The 26,265-nt window shown below is 43.2% G+C and overlaps 1 protein-coding gene across 2 annotated transcripts in view; it reads right to left on the bottom strand.

Moving 5' to 3' along the window:
• Positions 1–9,314: 9,314 nt before the first annotated feature.
• Positions 9,315–26,265, bottom strand: part of LOC147105731 (guanine nucleotide-binding protein G(t) subunit alpha-3-like) — an 85,615-nt gene continuing 68,664 nt past the window's right edge. For both annotated transcript variants that reach the window (XM_086010370.1, XM_086010371.1), the window contains exon 8: positions 9,315–9,699. In XM_086010370.1, the coding sequence (XP_085866496.1) occupies positions 9,509–9,699 (191 nt within the window). In that variant the 3' untranslated portion in view covers positions 9,315–9,508. The remainder of the gene's footprint in view (positions 9,700–26,265) is intronic.

Below are 26,265 nucleotides of genomic sequence, written 5' to 3'. Positions count from 1 at the left end.
ACATTACATCAAAGAACAATGAGGTGGGGTCACAAGGGGTCGAATGTTGCAGATGCTGGGGTCTGTATAAAGCTGTTGGACTATAACCTGGTGTTGTGTGACTAGTTGGACATATTCCTGGAGGATTCATCACATGACCTCCTACCTTCAACCGCCCAGCATGGTCGAACAGCTTGTTTCCCCATCTTTTTTTATTTATTCGGTCACGGGATGTGGACGTGGTAGTGAGCCACTGCTGCAGTCCATGTGGTGATACATCTTTGTAGCAGTTACGACTGAGTGGCTTGCTCGGCCATTTTAGAGGGCAGTTAAGAGTCAACCACATTGCAGTGGGTCTGGAGCCACATACAGGAAACTTTCTGGTATCCAGCACTGACAGGACCGAGCTGCTGCCATCCCATCAAAACTGCCGTAGAAACCAGCGCTAACGTTAAAACATACGGAGCTTCTGAGCTCCGTGTGAAGCAACAAACCCTGTTGCTTAGCAACAGCTTCAAAACAGTCGGCGTAGCTTGCAAGCATCTCTGTAGCTAAGCAACAGCTTCAGCTAGACCTTGCAGAGCCTCGACTGCAGAAAAAAAGCAACGAAAAGAAAAAAAACTTATCTGAACCGACTCCTGAATTTTGCCGGTGGATAGAGCTTTCCGGACATTTAACCTCTGGATAAACGAAAGTTTCCTGTATAGGCCAGATCAGGTAAGATTTCCTTCAATTTCATGGTCACCATTACTGATGCTAGCTTTTTTAATTCCAGATTTATTTGATTAACTGAATTTAAATTCCCCAGCTGCCGTGGTGGGATTTGAACTCACGTCGCTGGATCATTATTCCAGGCCTCTGGATTGCTAGTCCAGTGACATAACCATTATGCTACTGTTCTCGATAATGCAATATTTTTATAACTAATAAATGAAGGCTTTCAATGAAAAAAGAAATGTTTTATAATGCCCCTGTGATTTTTCTCTCAGTTTGCTGGCAGTTGCGTCCAGGAGAGATTGATCTTTAATTCCAGGAGACTCCAGGGCAATCCCGGAGGGTTGGCAACCCAAACTGAAATAGAAGTCTGTTACATGTCCAGTATTCTCTCTTTCATGTTATTTCAGGCTGCTGTCTGAATGGGACCTGAATATATACAATATGGAACGTTTGTGATTTTGCCACGTGCTGAAGCATTCTTGTCCATTGGTGGAGGTGAAGTCCTTTTCCTCCTTTTTCCCATCTCAGCCAGGAACAGTCCTCTTACTCTCTGATCTGGGAAAAATCTGCTACCGTCTCCCAAAGAAAAAATAAATCCCAGAACATATTTAATTTCCTCTTTCTAATACTTCAATTGTGTTGAATCTAAAAGTGAGAAGTGATGTTAAATCTGTACAAGACATTGGTTAGCCTACAGTTGGAATATTACGTACAGTTCTCGGCACCGTATTATAGAAAGAAGACAAAAGGTACAACTACGATTCACTAGAATTATACCAGGAATGAGAGGTTATAGCATGAAGAAAAGCTAAAATAATTCGGGCTGTTTCCACTGGAACAGAGAAAAAGAAAGAGGAATCTAATAGAGAATTTCAAAATTATAAAAGGGTTTTCAGAGGTTAAATAATAAAAGATTGTTACGACCAGTTGACAAATCATCATAAGCTCAGGATCATCATTAGAAGGAAGAAGAGGGAAGTTAGAAGAATTTTTCACATAGAGGATTATCAGAACATGCGATGCTTTATCACCAATGGCTATTGAAGCAGAGACTATAATATAATTTAAAAGAGGACTGGATAAGTATTTGAAAACAAAGAATATAAAAGGATGTGGAAAGGGTGAGGAGAAGGGATTTGAATAGATAGATCCAGTTGAAGAACTACCAGTGACTCAGACACTTTGAGCCAAGTGGCCTATTTCTGTGCTGTATTCACTATGATTGACTGTGTCCTGTGGTCCCTACACTAGAATCTAGGCCGGCCAGCAGCACTTCTACTTGGTAAGAAACTATTAATAGAACGTATTTCATGTCTGTTATCACAATCCCAACCTTCACCATAGTAATTTAATCCATTTCAAAAACGTACAACCCAAAGGCCTTATGAAATGAATGATACTGCTGTGGTATCACAACAGTAATAAGAAAACTGTTAACAGAGGACAAATGGCCATACACTGTAGACTATTTCAAATCAGTTGACTTAAGATAGGGGAAAAACTGGATTCTCTTCTGGCTGTGACAAATTGAAACTGGCTAGGTATAAATTAGATTTTATATTTCATCAGAGAGTTTCTTTACAGTGATGCTCTACAATGCAAAGGGCCAAAGGACTTTCGGAAGTGTAGAACTCATTTTCTGATTAAAGTGGTACTTCCTTTGTTGAAAACCTTTTCAGCGTATATTGCGCACTCCGGTATGATGACACAATTTACATCAAAACTTGTCACTGCATCACAAAAGCATCATCGTGTTGTTCTTACATGATGTTAGAGTGATGGAAGTGAAGAATGTTTGTTCCGTCTTCTTCATCCTCCGCAGCAAACAAGATCACAGGCGGATCTTTCAACTGCTGCATGGGTGTAAAACGGGCAATATCGGATGGGTCGTTTGTTATATAGTCGGCCTGATTTTCTTCACAGAAATTAGTAAGTTAAGTATGTAAAGAAGGCACACTCATCCCAGTGGTGCAGCCTCCTTTAACTGCTCCAAACTGTACCTCGCAAAAGTGGATGCGCAACAAAAAATGATCTTATTAACATTCACATTCTAAAACAGCTTTGTTCACCCAACATTTAAGTAATAAAGAATAAAGTAATTTACCACAAGACTTTCTTTTCATCACTAACTGGTTAATAAGAAGTTTGGTTTTAATCTCTCGTTGAAAATAACTTCTAAAGGAAAGGTGATGCTTGAGGTACCAGTGCCATTGGCACAGACTACTGATCGTGCTATTACTAAAGGTGGGATGTGGTAACGAGAAATGCAGTCGAATGCCACTATTGCAAACTGGACGGGACCAAACACAGCTCAGAATTGCAATTTGTGGTTTGATATAAACTGAGAATAAAGATAACTGTGTCTGTGAATTTGGTAGCCATTTACAGAGACAACATAAAATGAAACATTTATTCTTTATGTGCTTGGTACAGTCTGGTTTTGAAAATGTGTAAACTTTATTTTTAGCAGGTGAGACCTTTGTACCTTCACTCCTACTACTGAATATTTATTGCTGCTGGAAATCAAATACGTAACCAAAAAAAAAGGAAAATTTTGATGTTTCCAAATTTTCTCTTTGAGATCAACACTCGTAAGTAGTACCAATGGCCAGTTAGTGTAGTGCAGGTGTTATGATTCCAAGGAACTGATGCTGGAGGAAGTGCAGTGAATTGAAGATAATGAACAAACAGAGCTTTGAGTCTGGAATCTCAGATTGGGAATTTGCCAATACAATTAGGTCTGTTCATTTCTGCCAACACCTCAGTTCGAACATCCATGGGTGAAGCTAGCCCCTGTTTTCATGGAAATGTTTCCTTTTCTACCTTGCAGCTGTACCTTTTTGCAACAATAGATGTCGATAGTGGAATTAGTCAAGGATTTGTGCCCACAATCCTCCACTACATTTCCACTAGGTGTTAAATGGAAGCCAAGCACATCCCCACAGGGCACGAAAATCAGATCAGGCCCCACTTGTATACCTCCTGTTGATCAGATTTAGAACAGTCTTGGCAGAGACCTGGGAACAAATTGCTCCTCGCCAGTGTTGGTGCAAGTGGGGCCCAAAGAAAGGGGAAAATACCTCAACGATAATAACAGCAACATACTAGCAATTCTGTTCTGATTGTGGTTTTCTCGCATCCGATAATGGAGAATGCCTGTAGGTGTTGTGAGCAAAGGTGGACACATCTTTTGATAGTAGTTTATCTATGCTGTCATGCATATTGTGGCATGGTGATAATCATGTTAACCAGTTTGCGATGTATTTACCAGAATATATCAAAAATAACTAACAACAACTTGCATTCATATAGTGCCTTTGATGTAGTAAAATGTCCCAAGGCACCTCACAGGAGCGTCAAACAAAATTGGACAATGAGCCACATAAGGAGATATTAGGGCGAGTCATCAAAGAGTGCTGTGAGTTTGGGTAAGTGTGAGAGTTCTTTAATTGTTATTTCTCTTTAAATCATTCTTGGTAAGATTACTTAAGCAGTTTAAGTAAAGGGAAAAAGTTAAATATTTGGGATTCTATTGGTTTAAGAGTAAAACAAGGTTACACTACAGTAGGAGTAAATTGGCACAGCAGGCAGTGGAAACCAGTTTTCTAACCAATCAGCAGGGGTGACTCATTTGGCAGTAAACAAACAAACAGTATAAAAAGACCAGTCCTAGTGCGAGCAAGCACTGAGTGCGAGTCATCAAAGAGTGCTGTGAGTTTGGGTAAGTGTGAGTTTGGGTAAGTGGGGTGTTAGGTGCTCTTTTCAAACGTTAACTCTGTGGGTTATAGTTAATAAGGCCTTTCTGGTGCAGAGTGACTGTTGGTAAACCATTTAACTGGTGTAACTAGAGGGATTGATTTAATTTAAATCCAATTAATTAAAGGGGATACTAGCATCTAAAATCGGACAGAGGGTGTCCATAAATAACAATTAAAAAAAATAATTAATTACATAGAATGGAGCAGGTGATGTGTTACTGTTGCGAGATGTGGGAGCCGGTGAACCCCATTGAGGCTCACGGTGATTACGTCTGTGACAAGTGTCTGCTGCTACAGGAACTCCAGCTCCGTGTTGATGAGCTGGAGTCTGAGCTTCAGACACTGCGACACATCAGGGAGGGGGAGAAGTACCTGGACTCTGTGTATCAGGAGGTGGTCACACCTATGAAGTTAATTAATTCAGATGTAGCCCATGGTCAGGGACAGGACGGTGTGACTACGAGTGAGGCAGGTACGGGGATCCAGGAGGTAGAGCTGGAGGAGCCGCAGCCCTTGCTCTTGTCCAACAGGTTCGAGGTTCTTACTCCCTGTGGGGACAGGAGCAGGGACTGCAGGGAGGATGAGCAACCTGGCCACAGCACCGTGGAATGGGGGGCCATTCAAGAGGGGGGAGTAAATAGAAATGTTGTAGTGGTAGGGGATAGTATTATTAGGGGGATAGATAAGAGTTCTCTGCAGCCGAGAGCGAGAGTCCCGAAGGCTGTGTTGCCTACCCGGTGCCAGGGTTAAGGACATCTCCTCTGGGCTGGAAAGAAACTTGCAGTGGGAGGGGGTGGATCCAGTTGTCGTGGTCCATGTTGGTACAAACGACGTAGATAGGACTAGGAAGCCGGTTCTGTTAAAGGAGTATGAGCAGCTAGGGGTCAAATTAAAAAACAGAACCTCAAGGGTAATAATCTCTGGATTATTACCTGAGCCACGAGCGAATTTGGCTAGGACAAATAAAATTAGAGAGTTAATTGCGTGGCTCAAAGACTGGTGTGGGAGAAATGGGTTTTGCTTCCTGGGGCATTGGCACCAGTACTGGGGCAGGAGGGAGCTGTTCCGTTGGGACGGGCTTCACTTGGCCAGTGCTGGGACTAGAGTCCTGGCGGATCATATAACTAGGGCGGTAGAGAGGGCTTTAAACTAACTAGTGGGGGGGAGGTTCCTAGAGAGCAAATAATAAAAATGACAACAGAGAAGGTCATAGACTTAGGTAGCAGTGGGGAAATTAAAAACCAGAGCATGTCAGGAAGGGGCAGAAGGTATGGAGTAAAAGGTAAAGTAATAAAAAGGGCAAAAGCAGGAACTAAGTGTCACAAAACATATTTGAAAGTTCTCTATCTGAATGCACGTAGCATTCGTAACAAAATAGACGAGTTAATGGCACAAATAACTACATCTGGGTATGATCTTGTGGCCATTACAGAAACATGGCTGCAGGGTGACCATGCCTAGGAATTAAACATACCAGGTTATTTAACGATCAGGAAGGACAGGCAGGAAGGAAGGGGAGGTGGGGTGGCTATGTTAATAAAGGAAGGAATCACTGTAATACAGAGAAATGATATTGGGTCAAAAGGATCAGGATAATGAAACAGTTTGGGTGGAGGTAAGGAATAATAAGGGGAAAAAAACACTAGTGGGCGTAGTCTATAGGCCTCCGAACAGTTGCAACTCTGTTGGACGGAGTATCAATCAGGAAATAGTTGAGGCTTGTAATAAGGGAACATCTATAATTATGGGGGATTTTAACTATCATATTAATCGGACAAATCAAATTGGGCAGGGCTGCCTTAGGATGAGTTCATTGAGTGTATTAGGGATGGGTTTCTTGAGCAGTATGTAACTGAACCAACCAGGGGGCAAGCAACCTTAGATCTGGTCCTGTGTAACGAGACAGAATTAATTAAAAATGTCCTAGTAAAGGATCCCCTTGGAATGAGTGACCATAACATGGTTGAATTCCATATTCAATTAGAGGGTGAGAAGGTTGGATCTCAAACAAGCGTGCTAAGGTTGAATAAAGGAGACTATGAAGGTATGAGAGCGGAACTGAGTAGAGTGGATTGGGAAAATAGATTAAAGGGTAAGACGATACATGATCAGTGGTGTACATTTAAGGAGTTATTTTACAACTTCCAAAAAAAATATATTCCACTGAGAAGAAAAGGGTATAAAAGAAAAGACAGCCATCCGTGGCTAAGTAAAGAAATTAAGGATAGTATTCCACTAAAAACAAGGGCATATAAGGTAGCCAAATCTAGTGGGAGGATAGAGGATTGGGAAAACTTTAAAAGACAGCAAAAAATAACAAAAAGATTGATTAAGAAAGGGAAGATAGATTATGAAAGTAAATTAGCAAAAAATATAAAAACAGACAGTAAGAGTTTTTATAGTTATATAAAAAGAAAAAGGGTAGCTAAAGTAAATGTTGGTCCCTTAGAGGATGAGACCGGGAAATTAATGGTGGGAAATATGGAGATGGCAAAAACACTGAATGAATATTTTGTATCAGTCTTTACAGTAGAGGACACTAAGAATATCCCAACACTGGACAAACAGGGGGCTATGGGGGGGGAGGAGCTAAACACAATCAAAATCACTAAGGAAGTGGTACTCGGTAAAATAATGGGACTCAAGGCGGATAAATCACCTGGACCTGATGGCTTACATCCTAGGGTCTTGAGGGAAGTGGCGGTAGGGACTGTGGATGCATTGGTAATAATTTTCCAAAACTCCCTGGGCTCAGCAAAGGTCCCGGCAGACTGGAAAACTGCTAATGTAACACCCTTATTTAAAAAGGGCAGTAGACAGAAGGCTGGAAACTATAGACCGGTTAGCCTAACATCTGTGGTAGGTAAAATTTTGGAGTCCATTATTAAGGAGACAGTAACAGGACATTTGGATAATCATAATTTAATAGGACAAAGTCAGCATGGTTTTATGAAGGGGAAGTCATGTTTGACAAATTTGCTGCAGTTCTTTGAGGAAGTAACATATAGGGTGGATAAAGGGGAACCAGTGGACGTAGTATATTTAGACTTCCAAAAGGCATTTGACAAGGTGCCACACAAAAGATTATTGCTCAAGGTAAAAAAATCACGGGATTGGGGGTAATATTCTGGCATGGATAGAGGATTGGCTATCTAACAGAAGGCAGAGAGTTGGGATAAATGGTTCATTCTCAGACTGGCAATCAGTAACTAGTGGTGTTCCGCAGGGGTCAGTGCTGGGTCCCCAACTCTTTACAATCTATATTAACGATTTGGAGGAGGGGACCGAGTGTAACATATCAAAGTTTGCAGATGATACTAAGATGGGAGGGAAAGTAGTGAGTGAGGAGGACATAAAAAACCTGCAAGGGGGCATAGACAGGCTAAGTAAGTGGGCAGAGATTTGGCAGATGGAATACAATACTGGAAAGTGTGAGGTTATGCACTTTGGCAGGAAAAATCGTAGAGCAAGTTATTATCTTAATGGCAAGAAACTGGAAAGTACTGAAGTACAAAGGGATCTGGGGGTCCTGGTGTACGAAACTCAAAAGGTTAGTATGCAGGTGCAGCAAGTGATTAAGAAGGCCAATGGAATGTTGGCTTTCATTGCTAGGGGGTTAGAATATAAAATAGGGAGGTATTGCTTCAGTTGTACAAGGTATTAGTGAGACCGCACCTGGAATACTGCATACAGTTTTGGTGTCCATACTTAAGAAAAGACATACTTGCTCTCGAGTCAGTACAAAGAAGGTTCACTCGGTTAATCCCGGGGATGAGGGGATGGACATATGAGGAGAGGTTGAGTAGATTGGGACTCTACTCATTAGAGTTCAGAAGAATGAGAGGCGATCTTATTGAAACATATAAGATTGTGAAGGGGTTGGATCGGGTGGATGCGGGGAGGATGTTCCCGATGATGGGTGAAACTAGAACTAGGGGGCATAGTCTTAGAATAAGGGGCTGCTCTTTCAAAACTGAGATGAGGAGGAACTACTTCACTCAGAGGGTGGTAGGTCCATGGAATATGCTGCCCCAAAAAGCTGTAGAAGCTACATCATTACATAAATTTAAAACAGAAATAGACAGTTTCCTAGAAGTAAAGGGAATTAAGGGTTACGGGGAGCGGGCAGGAATTTGGACATGAGTCTAAGTTCGGATCGGACATGGCCCTGTGGGTAGCGGAGCGGGCCCAGGGGCCGTGTAGCCTGATCCTGCTCCTATTTCGTGTGTCTAATTCTGTTAGATTCAGGAGATGGTTCTGTGATAGTAGATTGGCGGTTAGGGTCAGATCAGCCATGATCTTATTGAATGGCGGAGCAGGCGCGAGGGGCCGATTGGCCTACTCCTGCTCCTATTTCTTATGTTCTTATGTTCTTATGACCAAAAGGGTGGTCAAAGAGGTAGGTTTTAAAGAACGTCTTAAAAGAGGAGAGAGAGGTAGAGAGACGGAGAGGTTTAGGGAGGGAATTCCAGTGCTTAGGTTCTCGGCAGCTGAAGGCACAGCCACATAACCTGGGCTGGAAGAGTTCTCTCAGCAATGCGCCCGACTCGGTTACTATTTCGGCTGGTGGACTGAAAAACAAAGCAACTCATTAATTTGCAGGTATCATTGGTGCATTTATCTTACAGTCTTCCATTTCTTTCGTTGCATTTCTCCCTTACTTTCTTGCTGAATCTGATCCTTGGTGACCTGTTACAGCTCGTGTTTTTATTACTTCTTAGAACTATTTTTCTCAGGCTAAAGTTCAAACAATAATGTCTGGCCAGTGTAAAAGTGAAGTGAAGAACAATCCTACCTACAAAGTGGCAATAAATCATGAAATAAAAGGTTCCCAAATCACCTGCCTTGACTGGGCCTACAGTTGTTTAAAATATTATAATTTATTTCCAAAGCATATATTAAAATCTTCAATGTACGTAAACTTTCAATAATCCACAGCTAAGTCATAATTATATAGTGACAAATACTGGCAATTACTGCATCTATATAATTATTGATATTAATGTAGTGGTTTTACTACAGAGAGACCTGGCAGGAAGCAGAAATGGAAGGAATCAGAACAGGCCACAGTCCTTCAGATTTTCCTTGATAATTATGTCTGTTACGGCATCAAACACAAACTTAACATTCTGTGTATCTGTAGCACAAGTCATATGTGAATAAATTTCTTTAATATCTTGTCGCAGGTTGAGATCCAGGTATTGAGTCTTGATATAATTTCCAGCATCTTCAAATGTGTTAGAGCCTGAAGAAGAAAAAAAAAACACCAAGGAGATGTATTTTTATAGTGCGCAGCAGTAAAGAGGGTTTATTTATTCCAACAATATTTGACATATGCCTCAGATTCATCTGCAGGCTTGTATCTCGAGCTCAATCTTGCAAAAAATGAGCTCTGCAGAGATGTCAACAATAAAAATATTGAGATTATCAGGTATCTTTTGACAACGGTGAAGTTCACATATGAACAGTTAATCTGTTTGGACTACATTCATCTGTGCGCTATTTTAGGTACATGTTAACCCATTTAAAGTAAACAGGCTAAAGCTTGCATAAAATAGCAAAAGGAAATTAAATATGAGCACATTACCAGTTCATACAGAATCAAAGTATATACTCCTATTTATTGTACTTTATACTAACCCCTGCCCTCCTCATCTCTTTTCTGTATATTGCTAGAGGGGGAGAAATTCAGTAGTGCCCAGGAAAGGGCACTAACTTTTGAGAAATTGGAAGTTTAGCGCCAGGCGCTAATCAATCTTGCTGCCTGCTAAATTCAGTCTCAGCGCTCAAAGAATGCAGGGGAGAGTTAAATCAGGCGCTAATGGTGTAGCTGAGTGACGTTAGGCTGTAAGCGATAATGAATATGAGGTGTTGTGTAATCAGGAATGAGCATTGGTGCAGGCTCCTTCCAGCCATTAAAGGGGAGGGTCACTTGAGTCTGCGTACCAGCCCCCAATGATTCGGGGAGTGCAGAATGGCGATATGCTGTGGGGTGAAATGCAAAGTCCTTTGACGACCTGCAGCACTCCGGGGACTACGCTGTCTGTATTTGGCTGCAGACACATCCTGTGCTGTCTGCCACTCATAACTGACCTTTGGAATGGAAGTTCCTTGACATCTGGGGTGCGTTCCTGTAAGTAGCGCCCCATCAGCTGGCTGATTTATGCCTCCACTCTCTGGCGCTGTCGGCACGAGGCGGTAGGCGCTACTGAAGTTTGCAGATCGGGTGCCCAGCGAGTGTTGCACACTCACTGATGTCACAATCTGCATGGCGAAAGGGCTAACTGTTATCGCCGGCGCTACGGGGCTGGCGAATTTGCTGTGCGGCACGGGATTCACCCCACCGCGGCGCTACAGCCTGAGCGCCCCATTAGAGCTCCCGCCAGGTGCTTACTGGGGGCACTAACCTACTGAAATTCGTACCCTCTGTCTCTCTCCTGCACCCGGTGTGTCAATCTGACCCCTGGGTTCCGGCTGGTCAATAGTTCTCTCCCATTTATTGTCAATCCTGAACCACACAGCTCTCTTAATTCCGTCATGTTCACACTATTGATGTCCACTATCTCCATCTCAACAAGCCTCGCCATATGTCCTTAATTTTCAACACTACAACAGGCAAGAAAGAAATGAACACCAGGAAAATCCCAGGCTCTGCAACCTAAGGGAGCTTTAAATGCGAGTGGTAGCGACCTATTTTCCTCAGGAGCGCTTCCTGTCACACTTGCTGAGGGATTCTCAGGGGCAAAATAACAATAAAAAGTGATCAAAACCGGATGAAAATAAAAAGAAAGTCTGTGGCTTGTACTCGAGTGTACGCAAGACTTCAGTTCATATTTTTAAATGCTCTAGTTTTCAAAACCATTCAATATGTAAAGTTTACTCTTAAAATCTGCAATGGATTTCCCCTCTTGGAATGCCTATCAGCTGCAGCAACCTAATGGTGGTCTGCTGCCAACACTTTACCAGGTTTCAATTCCAAGAAACTTCAAAATGAATGAGTACATTCTAGTTTTAAAGTTATAAATAAAATAAGCTTTCGAAAGCAGAGCAACCTAATCCGCATTTATATTAAAAAATTATTCCACCATCTTCAAATTTAATCTGCTCTCACAACTACTTACTCCGCTGTGTTTCTACGAAACTCACGCACACCTGAATGCTCAAAAGCTTTAGCTGTCAGTCAAATCGTTTCTTGCTGATTTTGCAAGTCAGTTTACTGTTATTGGAAGAAATCTTCGTAAATGAAACAGTAAACAAATAAATGACTTGCACTGGGTTCCGATTTCAATCATTTACTTGTCTGTGAAGTCAGTCTTTTTTGTGAGTCAGACAGGAGTTTTGAAAACTCAGAAGAACTTGCCAGAAATATCAGGCAGACTGAAAAGTTCATACTTTCCATATTAAATACTGCAAGTTGGCAATCTCTGGTTCTCCCGCATATTTGTCTGCACAATGTTACAATAAAGGATGATTTCATGCTTCTGTTTGTTCCTAGTTTTGACAATGAGGCACAAAAAAAAAAATTGTACATATCCTAAAGTCATACTGCATCGTGGTTTGCCGTTGAAATATCACAGCCGAGGGAAGTATATACTCTGTCCAAGTACATGAGACGAAAATGTGGATTAATGGAAATTGGTCATCGGTTGCTACAAGCTAGAAAACTGATTTGTAAGCTGCATTCTACTGGTTAATCTATCAGTGTGAATCATGCCAGTGAGAATAATTTTGCAGGGATTGTCCAGTTGTAACATTACAACAGTGGCTAACTCAAATGGCAACAACACCAGGTGTCAGCCATGGCTCAATGGTCACACTTTCGCTTGAGTCAGAAGGTCATGGGTCTAGCCCCATGCCAGAGACTTAAGTACATAATCTAGGCTGACACTTGAGTGTAGTACTGAGTGAGTGCTGCACTGTCAGACATGCTGTCTTTGGGAAGACACATTAAACCGAGGCCTTGTCTGCCCTTCAAGTGGAGGTAAAAGATCCCTTGACGCTCTTCGATGATGAGTTCTCCTGGTGTCTTGACCAATATTTATCTCTCAAACAACATCATTAAAATAGAATGTCTGCTCATTTATCTCATTGCTGTTTATGTGACCTTGCTGTACACAAATTGATTGCCAAGTTTCCCTACATTATGACACTGACTACATTTCAAAAAGTGCTTCATTAGCTGTGAAACACTTTGGGATGTCCTGAAGTTGTGAATGGCACTATATAAATGCAACTTCTTTCTTTATTTATATATTGGGATTTGTCTTTGTAAAGGTTGTTGAAAATATTCTTATATTACATAGTATTTATAGCACAGAAACAGGCCATTCAGCCCAACAGGTCCATGACTGTGTTTATGCTCCACACAAGTTTTCTCCCACCCTTCTTCATCTAACCCCATCAACATATCCCTCTATTTCTTTCTTTCTCATGTGTTTATCTATCTTCCCCTTAAATGTATCTAGGCTATTCACCTCAACTACTCCTGTGGTACCTTGTTCCACATTCTAATCACTCTCTGGGTAAAGATGTTTCTCCTGAATTCCCTATTGGATTTATTAGTGACTATCTTATATTTATGGCCCCTAGTTCTGGTATCCCCTGCAAGTGGAGGCACCTTTTCTAAATCTAACCCTTTCATAATCTTGATGACCTCTATCAGGTCACTTCTCAGTAATGTTCCCTGTAAGTTGCACTTTGTTCTGCACGGCCTGTTCCTTTTAATGCGCGGTCTCTTTAAATCTCGGCGCATGCACGGTATTTACAATGGAAAAGCTGGTGAGTGGCCTGCGCGAGACATTTCAGATTACTGTAATAACTATACCCCCCAATTTGGTGTCATCTGCAAATTTTGAAATTGTACTTCTGATTCCAAATTGTTTATGTAAATGGTGCACAACAGAGGTCCTAACACCAGTTCTTGTGGAACCACTTTCCACCTTTTACCAGTCTGAGTAACTACCTTTAATCCCAGCTCTCTGTTTTGTAGCCAGCTTGCTATCCATTCTGCTACTTGCCGCGATTCCACATGTTCTGACATTAGCCATGAGTCTACAGTGCGCGCGAGACCGGGGGGGAAGAGAGCGCGTGCGAGTCTGGGGGGGGGGGAGAGGGCGCGCGCAAGACCAGGGGGGGAGAGAGAGAGAGACTGGGGGGAGAGAGAGAGAGAGAGAGACCGGGGGGGGGGGGGGGAGAGAGAGAGAGAGACCGGGGGGGGGGGGGGGGGGAAGAGAGAGAGAGCGAGACCGGAGGGAAGAGAGAGAGAGAGACCGGGGGGGGGGGGGGGAAAGAGAGGCGAGAGAGACCGGGGGGGGAGAGAGAGACCGGGGGGGAGAGAGAGACCGGGGGGAGAGAGAGACCGGGGGGGAGAGAGAGACCGGGGGGGAGAGAGAGACTGGGGGAGAGAGACGGGAGAGAGAGACTGGCTGGGGGGGCGGCGGGGGGAGAGATGGAGCCAGTTTGTAAATTCTCCAAAAGACCTTATCGAATGCCTTTTGAAATCTACTACATTACCCTTATCTACCGTTTCTGTTACATCTTCAAAGAATTCAATAATGTTGGTCAAGCAGGACCTTTCCTTTTGAAATATATGCTGATTATTCTTTATTATATTTTCAGTATCTAGATGTTTTTCTATTACATCTTTGAGTAAGGATTCCATTATCTATAGTTCCCTGGACTTGTTCTATCTCCCTTTTTAAATATAAGAATCACATTAGCTGTGTGCCAGTCCTCTGGCACTAGTTTCTTTTCTAATTAATTTTTATATATATGTAATCGTGCCTCTTCTATCTCTTCCCCAACTTCTTCTAACATGCGCAGATGCAATCCATCCAAAGCAGGGGTTTTATCCTCCCTAAGTTTAATTAGTTTACCAATTGTCTGCACCCCCCTTTCTATCTTAAATGTCTTTATATATTTTTTGAACTCTTCTTCTAATGTCATGTCCACCATGTTAGTCTCCCTGGTAAATACTGAGGCAAAGTAATTATTTAATAATTCTGCCATTTCACTGTCATTACCTGTGAGATTATCTTGTGTATCCCTTCGTGGTCCTATCCCTCTCTTGAATTTTCTTTTGTTAGTTGTGTGTCTGTAGAACACGTTACTTTTAAAAATATTTCTTGATAATTTAATTTCGTAGTTTCTCTTTGTCTTCCTAATTGCTTTTTTGACTTCTTTCCTAACCTTTTCGTATTCCCTTTGTCATTCTCTCCTCTGTTGTCTATGTACTTAGTGTATGCCTTTATCTTTAGTTTCAATTTTGCCCTTATTTCTTTAATCATCCATAGTGTGTCATTACTGGCTACAGTATTATGTTCTTTTTTAGTGGAATATATTTCTCTGGAACTCTATTGATCACGGTTTTTAATCTTTCCCTTTTGTGTTCTTTGTTTGTCAGTAAATTTATCCAGCTTGTTTTCTCTAGTTCCATTCTCACCCCTTAAAATCAGCTTTCCCCCGCCCCCCCCCAATTTATTACTTTGGTCTTTGTCTTATTTATGTCCTTCTCAATCGTTATCTTAACCCTTATTATGCTGTGATCGCTATTGCGCAGATGTTCCCCAACACTTTCTTCTCCTATCTGTTCTGGTTCATTTCCTATTACTAGATCCAACAGTGCTACCCCCCTTGTTGGGCATTTTTACATACTGGATAAGAAAGGAATCCTACACACATTGTAAAAACTCCATTCCCTGTACCCCTTTCACTACCTCTTCTTGCCAGTTTATTTGGGAACAGTTATTTCTTTTTTGTCTGCATTTTATGTTAGTAGGAGTGATCACAAGACAGTGACTTAGATCTCAGGTTTCAAATTTCATAATTTAAGCATGGTCAGAAAGAAGCCCAGTAACAATACTTACAGCAACATACCTGTACAAAGAAATTATCCTTGCTGGTGTAGTTCATGCAATGGTTGGTGTGGCAAATAGAAATGACAAACAGACACTGTGGAGTGATTTTAAAACAGTGAATCGATCCTGGGGTTCAGATGACAATTATAGACTGAGCTTTGCTCTCATGGCTTATGAAATTTGTAGCCTGAGATCAAAGTTACTGCCTTGTGATCACTCCTACTAACATAAAATGCAGAGAAAAATAATAAATTGTCAGCAAGTGATTCTTCCAGGAAAATGGAGTGAGGATTATAGTCTGTCATCTTAGGAATAAAGAAATTGAAAGTGGTTTGTGGTGAGTTTTTGGCCATTCTGAAAAGGGTTATCCAAACGAAACCCAAGTGTCATATGTTGTTATTCCAGAGGCTCATAGGATTCCAGCACATTTATTTAGCAGTGCGAAGCGCATGGACAAAAACCCAGAACTTGCAATCGGTCAAGAATTTTCTTGACAGATCGTAGCCATCCCCAGGAAAAGGACATCCACGGGCGGAGAGTTGGGCTATTTGCCCAACTTCTGCCCAGTGAATGCCCGTGAAATTCTTACGCCTGGTAAAAGCAGGTGTAATCTAAGGAAGTATACACTTGCCTTGGAGGCGGTACTACGAAGGTTCACTAGATCGATTCCTGGGATGAGAGGGCTGTCCTATGATGAGAGATTGTGTAGAATGGGCCGATACTCTCTGGAGTTTAGAAGAATGAGAAGTGATCAGATTGAAACATACAAGATTCTGAAGGGGATTGACAGGGTAGATGCTGAGAGGTTGTTTCCCCTGGTTGGAATGTCTAGAACTAGGGGGCATAGTCTCAGGATAAGGTATAGACCATTTAAGACTGAGTTGAGGAGGAATTTCTTCACTCAGAGGGTTGTGAATCTTTGGAATTCTCTGCCCGAGGGCTGTGGATGCTGAGTCTTTGAGTATATTCAGGGCTGAGATAGATTTTTGTACTCTAAGGGAATCAAGGGATATGGAGATCGGGCGGGAAAGTAGAGTTGAGGTCGATTATCAACCATGATTTTATTGAATGGCGGGGCTGTATGGCCTACTCCTGCTCCTAATTCTTATGTTCTTACCAGCGAAAGAGTTTAAAAAAAAATTAAAATAATTTTTTTTCAATCATTTATACATTAAAAAACCTGTACAATAAGGTAAGCTTATTTTTAGCCCCTTTAAAACATTTACATTTATTTTTCAAATAATAATTTTTGTTTTAAATTGTTTAATTAAATGGCATTTTAGTTAATTTTAAATGTTTAATTTTTTAAAAATGTATTTGATGTGTAGATGTATTTTTTGGGCTATTCTCATTCATACTAATGGGGTTTCCGTACATACAGAATCCCAATAAGTAAGAATGGGGATCCCCTTCTGTCATTCGTTGGGCTGGCCCAGGTGATCCCAGGGACGCTTGCCTGTGCTCCTGAGATATGTGGGCCTCAACCCGCGGGTACCATGAGAGGCCCAGGACCGCGAATCTCCGTACCCCCCGGACCACCAGGTATTCAGGCATTTTATTTGCGGATCGGAGGCACTTGAAAAAATGGGGCTGTTGTCATTGGAACAGAGGAGATTAAAGGATGATTTGATAGAGTTGTCTAAAGTTATGAAAGGATGGGATAGAGTTGATAGAAACAGACTGGTGGAGCAGTCTAGAACAAGGGGGACATAGATATAAGATTAAATGCAAGAGATTTAGGACAGAGAGCAAAAGAAACATTTTACACAGAGGGTTGTGAGACTGTGGCATAAACTACCAGAGTTAGCGACTGAGGTAGAGGCCATGTCAACATTTAAGAGTAGGTTAGAGAGGTGGTTGATGGAATAGCGATTAAAAGGATATGGAGACAGAGCAGGCACATGGGATTAGGACCACTGCTCAGGTGGACGATAAACACCAAAATGTACATCAAAGGGTAATCCTTTGAAGACATGGGAAATAGACAAGAGGATATTTTTATTGGCAGGGGTTAAGACTTCCTGTTATCCATAGGATTTACAGTATCATCATAATTGGCTGAGTCACATTTTCCAATATGTTTCAGGATTAAGAGGGCACTCCATACACATTTAGAGATTGACAGGTCCCTTACAGATTTGGGTCTTACAATGGGCAGCTGAGATGAATCCTGCTCATCTTTGCTGCAACACAATAACATGCTTTCACGTTTAGCCCAGAAACTGAACTTAGAGTACCTGTCAAATTCACAGTTCTCCCAGCCACTGTGCTTTTTCACACATGTACAATGGAATAAAATTGCTTCTTTTCAGGGCAATTTCTGCAATCTTTGTCAAGATGCTAAATGACCCTCAATTCAAGAGTCAGCTCCTCAATTCACTATAAAATCATTTGGTTCTCACTGAACTTTTTGAAAATGACCTCACCTGAGACAATCTATCAGGAATCAAAAAAAAATCTCCTGTGGCAGACCAGCAGTATGTGCAGAACCAGATGATAAAGGAACTCATTACTTGCCTTTATTTTATTTAGTTTGCTTCTTTGACTCCCCATTCTATGCACTATGTTGCAACAAATCATCTTCATCACTACTTCTTGATTTATTTCATCCTTGTTCCCCACTCTTTTCAACCTTGGGGGTATAAAACCTAGGCTATGGGCCTTGGATCATCAACTAGATTTCTAAATTAAAAATGATCGGAACTGTATGGTCCTTGAACGTTGCCATCTACGTTCGTCATGCACTCCTTTATGAAGGAACTTTGAATGTCTTTGATAAGACTTAAAAAAGGAACAGAACTTCATTTTGCTATAGCACCATTTTCATTTTTATTTTGAAGGGACCAGAGACATTGGGGTCAAAATTCGCCGTCCTTATTTCGGGCCCAGACTTTGTGTTGCGCAGTTAACGCACGCCCAAACCAAGAGGCCTGAGGATCGATAGAAATTGGTCCACGTGCATCATCAGTATACTCGGAGATAGCTGCCGGCACTGGTCTCGCCTCCACAGGCAGCTCGCCTGACGGGAGAATCATGGCTCCACAAAAGGTCTTTTTAAAAAATTCCATATTTACTTTTAGTTGGTGGCTGCAGGGGCCACTGAAGAATCCTGAAGGGGGCAGGCCTGCTCATTTGAAATTAACTTCTCCACGTGGTCCTCAACAGACGTTAGACTCCCTAATTAACATATTCAAGGGGCTTAAAGCCTACAAATTGGGCCCAGGAATTTATGTTTGAGAATGAGGGAGTACTTATACAGAGGAGAATAAATGAGTATGGTCAAGTCTGCAATATAGCATATTATAAAATAATACAAAAATCACTTTGAAATGAAAATGACCACAACATACAAAGTTTGGAAAAAGTCATAGGCCACGATTTCACCTACCGAGGCGGGCTCAGTGTGGCTCCCAGCTCCATCCCGCTCTGTGAGAAGAATTTTCCGTTGATGGGGTTTGTTAAGCCCGCCCTGCAGGGTTCTCAGCCAATTAAAAGGAAGCGGGTCTGGTGACATCATTTGATGATGCGTCATCATCTGGTTTCCTTAAAGGAGCCATGTCCACATTCATTTTGACAGTTGTGCTGTCAGTGTTCTACAGCATTGAGGTGCTGCAAACACTGACAAGCACTGTACAGAGGTGCACGGCTGCACCCAGTCTCTCCCATGACAGCCTCCATATGCTTATGGAAGGAGTCACAGCTTGCAGGGAGGTCCTCTTCCATTCCCATGGGCGGAAGAGACCTCCCCAGGACACCAACACAGCCTGGTTGCACATTGCACAGGAAGACACAAGCAGGGATGTCGTCAGGAGGACCAGGCTGCAGTGGCGCCAACCTTTCAATGATCTCAGTGGATCATGAAACGTTACTGCAAAGCCACACTCAACCTCATCCTGCCGTGCCACTCATCACATCCCCATCACTCTGCCTTCCCTACCCTACTCCTGCACCTCCTTACTCACACCAATTTACCTTGCACCTCCACCCATCCCTCTCTCTCTATCTACATCATCACATCCCCATCTCACCAGCCACACCACACACTCACCCTCATCCTTGCCCAATCATACCAACTAACAACACACAAGGGTAGGCACTTGGGTGTTTTCGCCAATGTTCATGTAAAGTTTCTGTTGATGTGTTGCCAAACATTGAAATCTTTATTTTCCACACTTTGCCTTCTTGGACAGATTTGTGTGCACCTTTGGAAGTGGCTTAGTGAGTTGCAGTGAATGGTGAGACATAACGTTACCCTCCCGCAATGGTGATACATGTGAAAGGAATGGCTTGGGCATTGTAGGGATGCTTTATGGTGCTGGTGTGGGGTGGTGCCAACCTGGCGCATCATGTGGCAGCCAAGGTGTACAGCGTCAAGTGAAGTAAATGTGGCCATGGTGAGGCCATCGCTGGCCTCCCGGGCAGCAATGTGGTCGGGGGCTGATGCCCTGTGTCCTGTGCAGCATCAGGTGATTGCGGAGCAGGTTGGTGTTGTTGTTGGTGATGTTGGTGTGCCTGGTGATGTTGGTGTTGGGGCTGATCGTGGTGGGATTCTGAGGACCAAGGTGAGATTTTTTCAAGGGTACCGATGCTGCTGGAATAGATGGCAGCTGAAGTTGAGATGACAGAAGCAATCTGTCAATGGTGAGAGAGGTTGCTCCAAGGTGTCAGTAGATAGAGAGTTTACTCCAAACACTTCCAACCTGCATAAAGCTGAAAAGTGTATTCTAAATGCTGAAGGCTCCAGCTTCTAACATTGGAAAATGAACAGCTGTGAAATGGTAGCTTTTATACCACTTTTGCAACTGTCACCTATTCACAGCAATGGAGAGTCATTGAAAACCTGACCTACTTACCTGACGTGATCCCCGAGCACCTTGAAACTCGTCAAAAAGCTGGAAAAATGGTAAGTACATGGTAAAATGCTGTTTAAGTATCTTTTAACAAACTCTTAACTATGTCAATTGGCTCCCCCGCTTTTTGGTGTCGGGTCTGTAAAGCACAGGCAGACCCAACACTTGGGAAACTGACATGGAAGCGGGTGGACACCGGGATCCCGACCCGCTTGTAATCTTTTCTATTTTGACAGCGGACCCGCCTCCGAATCTGCCCTCTGAGCGCCGGCAAAATTCCGGCCATAGTCAGCAATCTTTGCAGCAGAGGCTGTGTAGGCCAATGCGAGAAGCACACTGATAACCACATGTATTACATGTCTATTGTCCATTTGCCAGTAGTTGGTGACTTAGGTTGCTGTGATGATGCTTTTCCTCTGCTGTTAACACTGCTTGCTTTGAAATGTGTGGCATTATGCTTCATAGCAGATTGGATAACCTATGACTAAATTCCCCCAGGTTTCTGGATAAATGTCACATTCTTTAAGACTTTGCTTTAAGTTATCCTTGAAACATTTCCTCAGACCTCCTAATGTCCCTTTTCCTGTTATTAACTGGCTGGAGAATAGTACTTGGGAAGTAATTTGTCTGACATTCAGAAAACATATCCGGCCCACTGCAGCTGTGCCAACATGACTGGCATCGAAGCTATAATTATACAGGTGATTTTTCTGGTGTTTCTCAGAGCTTTTCAGCTTCCTTTTGATGAGAGATGAGATACACTTTGGTGAATCGGTTTAGCTGCTTGATGTGCCAATGGCAAAACCTCCAAGTGGTGAAGCTGAATAAAAAGAGTTAGCAAACACCTCTGTACTGCACACTTACAGCTTTGTTTTAACTTCAGGTTGTGTTGGTCGAAAACTAATAGTACAAGAAGCCGTATGCATATGATTGGTAGACTGTCCATGGCTGTACAGGGTTCGATAGGAGGAATGGCTTCCTTTGTTCCAGGTTTACTTACGTCCTTTTCTTCCATTCAGCATTGTGCCTTCATGTGACTCAGGGAAAGAAATAGAAGTGAAGCCACAGATCATTCTGTGTTTTTATAACTGCGTTTGGAGTTTAGCCAAGATCTCGGCCACTTACCAGCTGCTGTCTCATCTTCAATTCATTTCCTGACATATTGGGGTAAATATTCAACTTGCCGTACAGGCGTAAAACCAGCCCTGCAGATTGACTGTCCATCAGAGAAATCACCCGATTTCCAATTCCATTGATGTCCAAGGCTAGCTTTATGCCCAGGGTGGAAGTTGAAAAGCTACCCACGGTACCTTTTGACTATTCTTTCTTGTACCCACTCGACGGGTGTTTAAGTTCATTTTATAAGAGCATAAGTAGGAGCAGGAGTAGGCCATTCGGCCCCTCGGGCCTGCTTCGCCATTCAATAGGATCATGGCTGATCACTACGCTTGACTGAGAATAAGGCAGAGAATAGTGGAAGCAACTGTCGGTTTTATTCATGTATTGAGTAGGTTTGCCATTAAAATAAGGTTTAGGAAATCTATGAGTTAAACTGCGTTGGCAATGAATTTTTGTAACAACAGATGCGAGGAGTTCTTGGACTTCTTTGTCCTTAAGATTGAGACCATCGTTCAGCTGCTTCCTTCCCTCTCCCCCACCTCATCATTGTCTCCTTGCCCATCAAATCTCCTCCAGCTCCCCCCCTGCCCGAGTCCTGATCCCCCTTTTTCTGTAGTTTTTCTTCTATCTCTTCTTATGCCCTCTCCAAGCTCAGCTCGTCCATGACACCCATCTCCTGCTACTTGGCCCCATTCCCATTAAACTCCTGACCACCTAACTTTGCTTCCTGACCCCTATGCTAGTTGACATTCTAAATGCCTCCCTGTTCTCAGGTACTGCCGCCTTCCTGTTCAAAATTGGCGTCATCAACCCCTCCTCAAAAAACCCACTCTTGACCTCTCTGCCTTGCAAACTGCCGCCCCATCTACAACTTCCCTTTCCCCTCCAAAGTTGTTGAACGTGTTGTCTCCTCCCAAATTCACACCCATCTTTCCCACATCTCCATGTTTGAATCGCTCCAATCAGGTTTCCGTCACTGCCACAGCTCTGAAATGGCTCTCATCAAAGTCACAAATTACATCATTTGTAACTGGCCATGGTGCAATTATCCCTCCTCATCCTCCTTGATCTTCTGTGACAGGGTTTGATTATACCATCCTCCTCCAAAGTCTCTCCTCCGTTGCTCAGCTCAGTAGGACTTCCCTCGCTTGGTTTCACTCTCACCTATCCGATCGTAGCCAGAGCATCTGCAGGACTTACTTCTTTCCCTGCCCCCGCACTATTATTTCTAGATCCCCAAGGCTCTATACTTGACCCACCCTCCTCCTCTTCCTTATCTATATGCTGTCCCTTGGCGACACCATCTGAAGACATGGGCTCAGCTTCCACATGTACGCTGGTGATACCCAGCTTTACCTCTCCACCACTCTCTCGACCCATCCAATGCCTTTGTGCTGTCAGAATATTTGTCCAGCATACATTCTTGGATAAACTGCAATTTCCTCAATTCAACACTGGGAAGATTGAAGTCATCATCTTCGGCCCCCACAACCATATCTGTACCCTTGCCACTGATTCCATTCCCAATCCCTGGCCACTGTCTCAGGATCAGCCAGACTGTTTGTAACCTATTCGACCTTGAGCTGAGCTTCTGACACAATTTCCTCTCCGTTACAAAGATTACCTACTTCCACCTCTGTAACATAACCTGCCTTTGCCCCTGTTTCAGCCCATCTGTTGCTGAAACTCTCATTCCTGACTTTGTCACCTCCAGACTCAACTATTCCTATGCTCTCCTGGCCTCCCAACCTCCACTTCAGCTTATCCAAAACTCTGCTGCTCATATCCTAACCCCCACTAGGTCCTGCTCATTCATCGCTCTCGTCCTTGCTGATTACATTGGCTCTCGGTCCCCTTAGTCTCCAATTTAAATTTCTCATCCTCATATTTAAATCCATTCACAGCCTCGCCCCTCTCTATCTCTGTAACCTCCTCCAGCGTACAGCTTCCCCGAATTCTCTGTTCCCCTGACTTGGGCTTCTCGTGCGCCCACTCTCCATTTATCTCACAATTGATGCTGGTGCCTTCAACCACCCAAACCCCACCTCTATAATTCCCTCTCTAAGTCCCTCCGCCTCACCACCTCTTTCTCCTCCTTCAAATCCATGTCTTTAACCAAGCTTTCAGTCACCCTCTCCTAATACCTCCTTCTTTGGCTCGGCATCCACTTTTGTCTTGATTACACCTCTGTGAAGCACCTTGGGATGTTTTTATACATTAAAGGAACTATATAAATGTAAGTTGTTGTTGCTGTTATTGTGCAGAGAATGGACTGAAGCGTTGTGTAATAATAGTGATAGATGAATATATTGCTACAGACGTTTGTTTTATATGTAGGGCAAGTATGGACAACCTTTCAAAGCTCAAGAGATGGAAAAATAAATGGTATACTGACAGGAAGCCACAAGTTTTAAATATACTGAACTATTACATTCACTGATATTATTGCTGTAACTACAAATATTCTATGCAAGAAATTTTGAAAACTAGCCCATCAATGTGATTTCTAACATGGTGTTTCCAGCTATTTACCTTAAATCAGATTTCAATCCCTCATTGCCTCTCTCCCACATTCCCTTCCTCCCTTTCTCCTTCTCCCTGTCTCCATCTCATTTCTAACTTTCCACTTCTCATTCCTGTCTTTCTATTATTCCCGCTTTCTCATTTCCTATCTTCCTCTCCATTTCTCTCACTCTGTCTCTCATTCCCTCGTTCCTTCCGTTGTTTCCTCTTTACCTCAATCTTCATTTATTCAATCTACGGCTTATGCGTTCCAGCTTTCCTTCATTCCCTATTTCCCTGTCTCTCAATCCACTTTCTTTCATTCCTTCTCTTATTTCTCAATTTGGGCTTTACCCATTCTCTCTCACTCTCTTGTTCTTTTTCTCTCACTCTCTCTCAGCCCCCTCTCCCACCTCTCACACATTGTTACAAGACTGGCTCTTTGTTTCATAAACCCAAGCAACACTTCCACTACAGTTAAAACTCTTTGGCTTCTTTCCAGCTGAGAGGACGGTGGCAATGAAGGTTCGGCCTTGTGGTAGCAGCTGTGTTGGTTCCCCATCAGTTCCTTCATCAGGATCCAGACCAGATGATTATTTAACAATTAAATGTAGTCCTCGATGCACCCTCCCCAAATATGATGGCACATTCCCCCCTCCCCCATATATGATAGCACACCCCCCCCCTCCCCATATATGATGGTACATTCCCCCCTCCCCCCCATATATGATGACCAAGACCACTCGGCTCCCAACCTCATTACAGCCTTGGTCCAAACATGGACAAAGGAGCTGAATTCCAGAGGTGAGGTGAGAGTGACTGCCCTTGACATCAAGGCAGCATTTGACCAAGTGTGGCCTCAAGGAGCCCTAGTAAAACTGAAGTCAATGGGAATCGGGGGGAAAACGCTCCACTGACTGGAGTCATATCTAGCACAAAGGAAGATGGTTGTGGTGACTGAAGGTCAATCATCACAGCCCCAGGACATCGCTGCAGGAGTTTCTCAGGGCAGTGTCCTAGGCCCAACCATCTTCAGCTACTTCATCAATGACCTTCCCTCCAACATAAGGTCAGAAATGGGGATGTTCACTGATGACTGCACAGTGTTCAGTGCCATTCACAACTCCTCAGATAATGAAGCAGTCCATACTCGCATGCAACAAGCCCCGGACAACGTTCAGGCTTGGGCTGATAAGTGGCAGGTAACATTCGCGCCATAGAAGTGCCAGGCAATGACTATCTCCAACAAGCGAGAGTCTAACCACCGCCCCTTGACATTCAATGGCATTACCATTGCCGAATCCCCCACCATCAACACCCTGGGGGTCACCATTGACCAGAAACTTAACTGGACCAGCCACATAAATACTATGGCTACAAGAGCAGGTCAGAGGTTAGATATTCTGTGGCGAGTGTCTCACCGCCTGACTCCCCAAAGCCTTTCCACCATCTACAGGGCACAAGTAAGGAGTGTGATGGAATACTCTCCACTTGCCTGGATGAGTGCAGCTCCAACAACACTCAAGAAGCTCGACACCATCCAGGACAAAGTAGCCCGCTTGATTGGCATCCCATCCACCACCTTAAACATTCACTCCCTCCACTACCGGCGTACCGTGGCTGCAGTGTGTACGATCTACAAGATGCACTGCAGCAACTCACCAAGGCTTCTTCGGCAGCACCTCCCAAACCCGCGACCTCTTCCACCTAGAAGGACAAGGGCCGCAGGCACATGGGAACAGCACCACCTCTAAGTCACACACCATCCTGACTTAGAAGTATATTGCTGATCCTTCATCGTCGCTGGGTCAAAATCCTGGAACACCCTACCTCACAGCACTGTGGAGTACCTTCACCACAAGGATTGCAGCGGTTTAAGGCGGTGGCTCACCACCACCTTCTCAAGGGCAATTAGGGATGGGCAATAAATGCAGGCCTTGCCAGCGACATCCACATCCCAGGAACAAATTTAAAAAACATGCCCCCTTACTTCTCCATATATGATGGTACATTCCCCCTCCCCATATACGATGGCACATCCCCCCCTGCCCATATATGATGGCACATCCCCCCCTCCCCATATACGATGGCACATTCCCCCTCCCCATATACGATGGCACATCCCCCACCCCCATATACGATGATACATCCCCCCCCATATATGATGGCACATCCCCCCCCACCCATATACGATGGCACATCCTCCCCCGCCCATATACGATGGTACATTCCCCCCCCCCCCCCCATATATGGTGGCACATTCAGGCTAAAATTGAAGAATTAAAGATGATTCCACAAATAAACAAAAACATTTGTTCCTCTCATAGCTGATCAATGTCAGAATCTTTGTTAATTGAAATGTTGCACCACGGTCGTGTTGTCAATGGTTTTAGTTCATGATAAACAATTATTCTGAATGTCATTTAGAATTACATTTTTGAAAGACTCTTAAAAAAATCCACCAGCTATGATAGAAACCCAAGG

The sequence above is a fragment of the Somniosus microcephalus genome, chromosome 17 (genome assembly GCF_052327205.1).
Source record: "Somniosus microcephalus isolate GS21.2 chromosome 17, FLI_Smic_1.0, whole genome shotgun sequence".
Lineage (NCBI taxonomy): Eukaryota > Metazoa > Chordata > Chondrichthyes > Squaliformes > Somniosidae > Somniosus > Somniosus microcephalus.
Note: the sequence above shows the minus strand (reverse complement) of the source record. Positions and strands in the feature narration are given on the sequence as shown.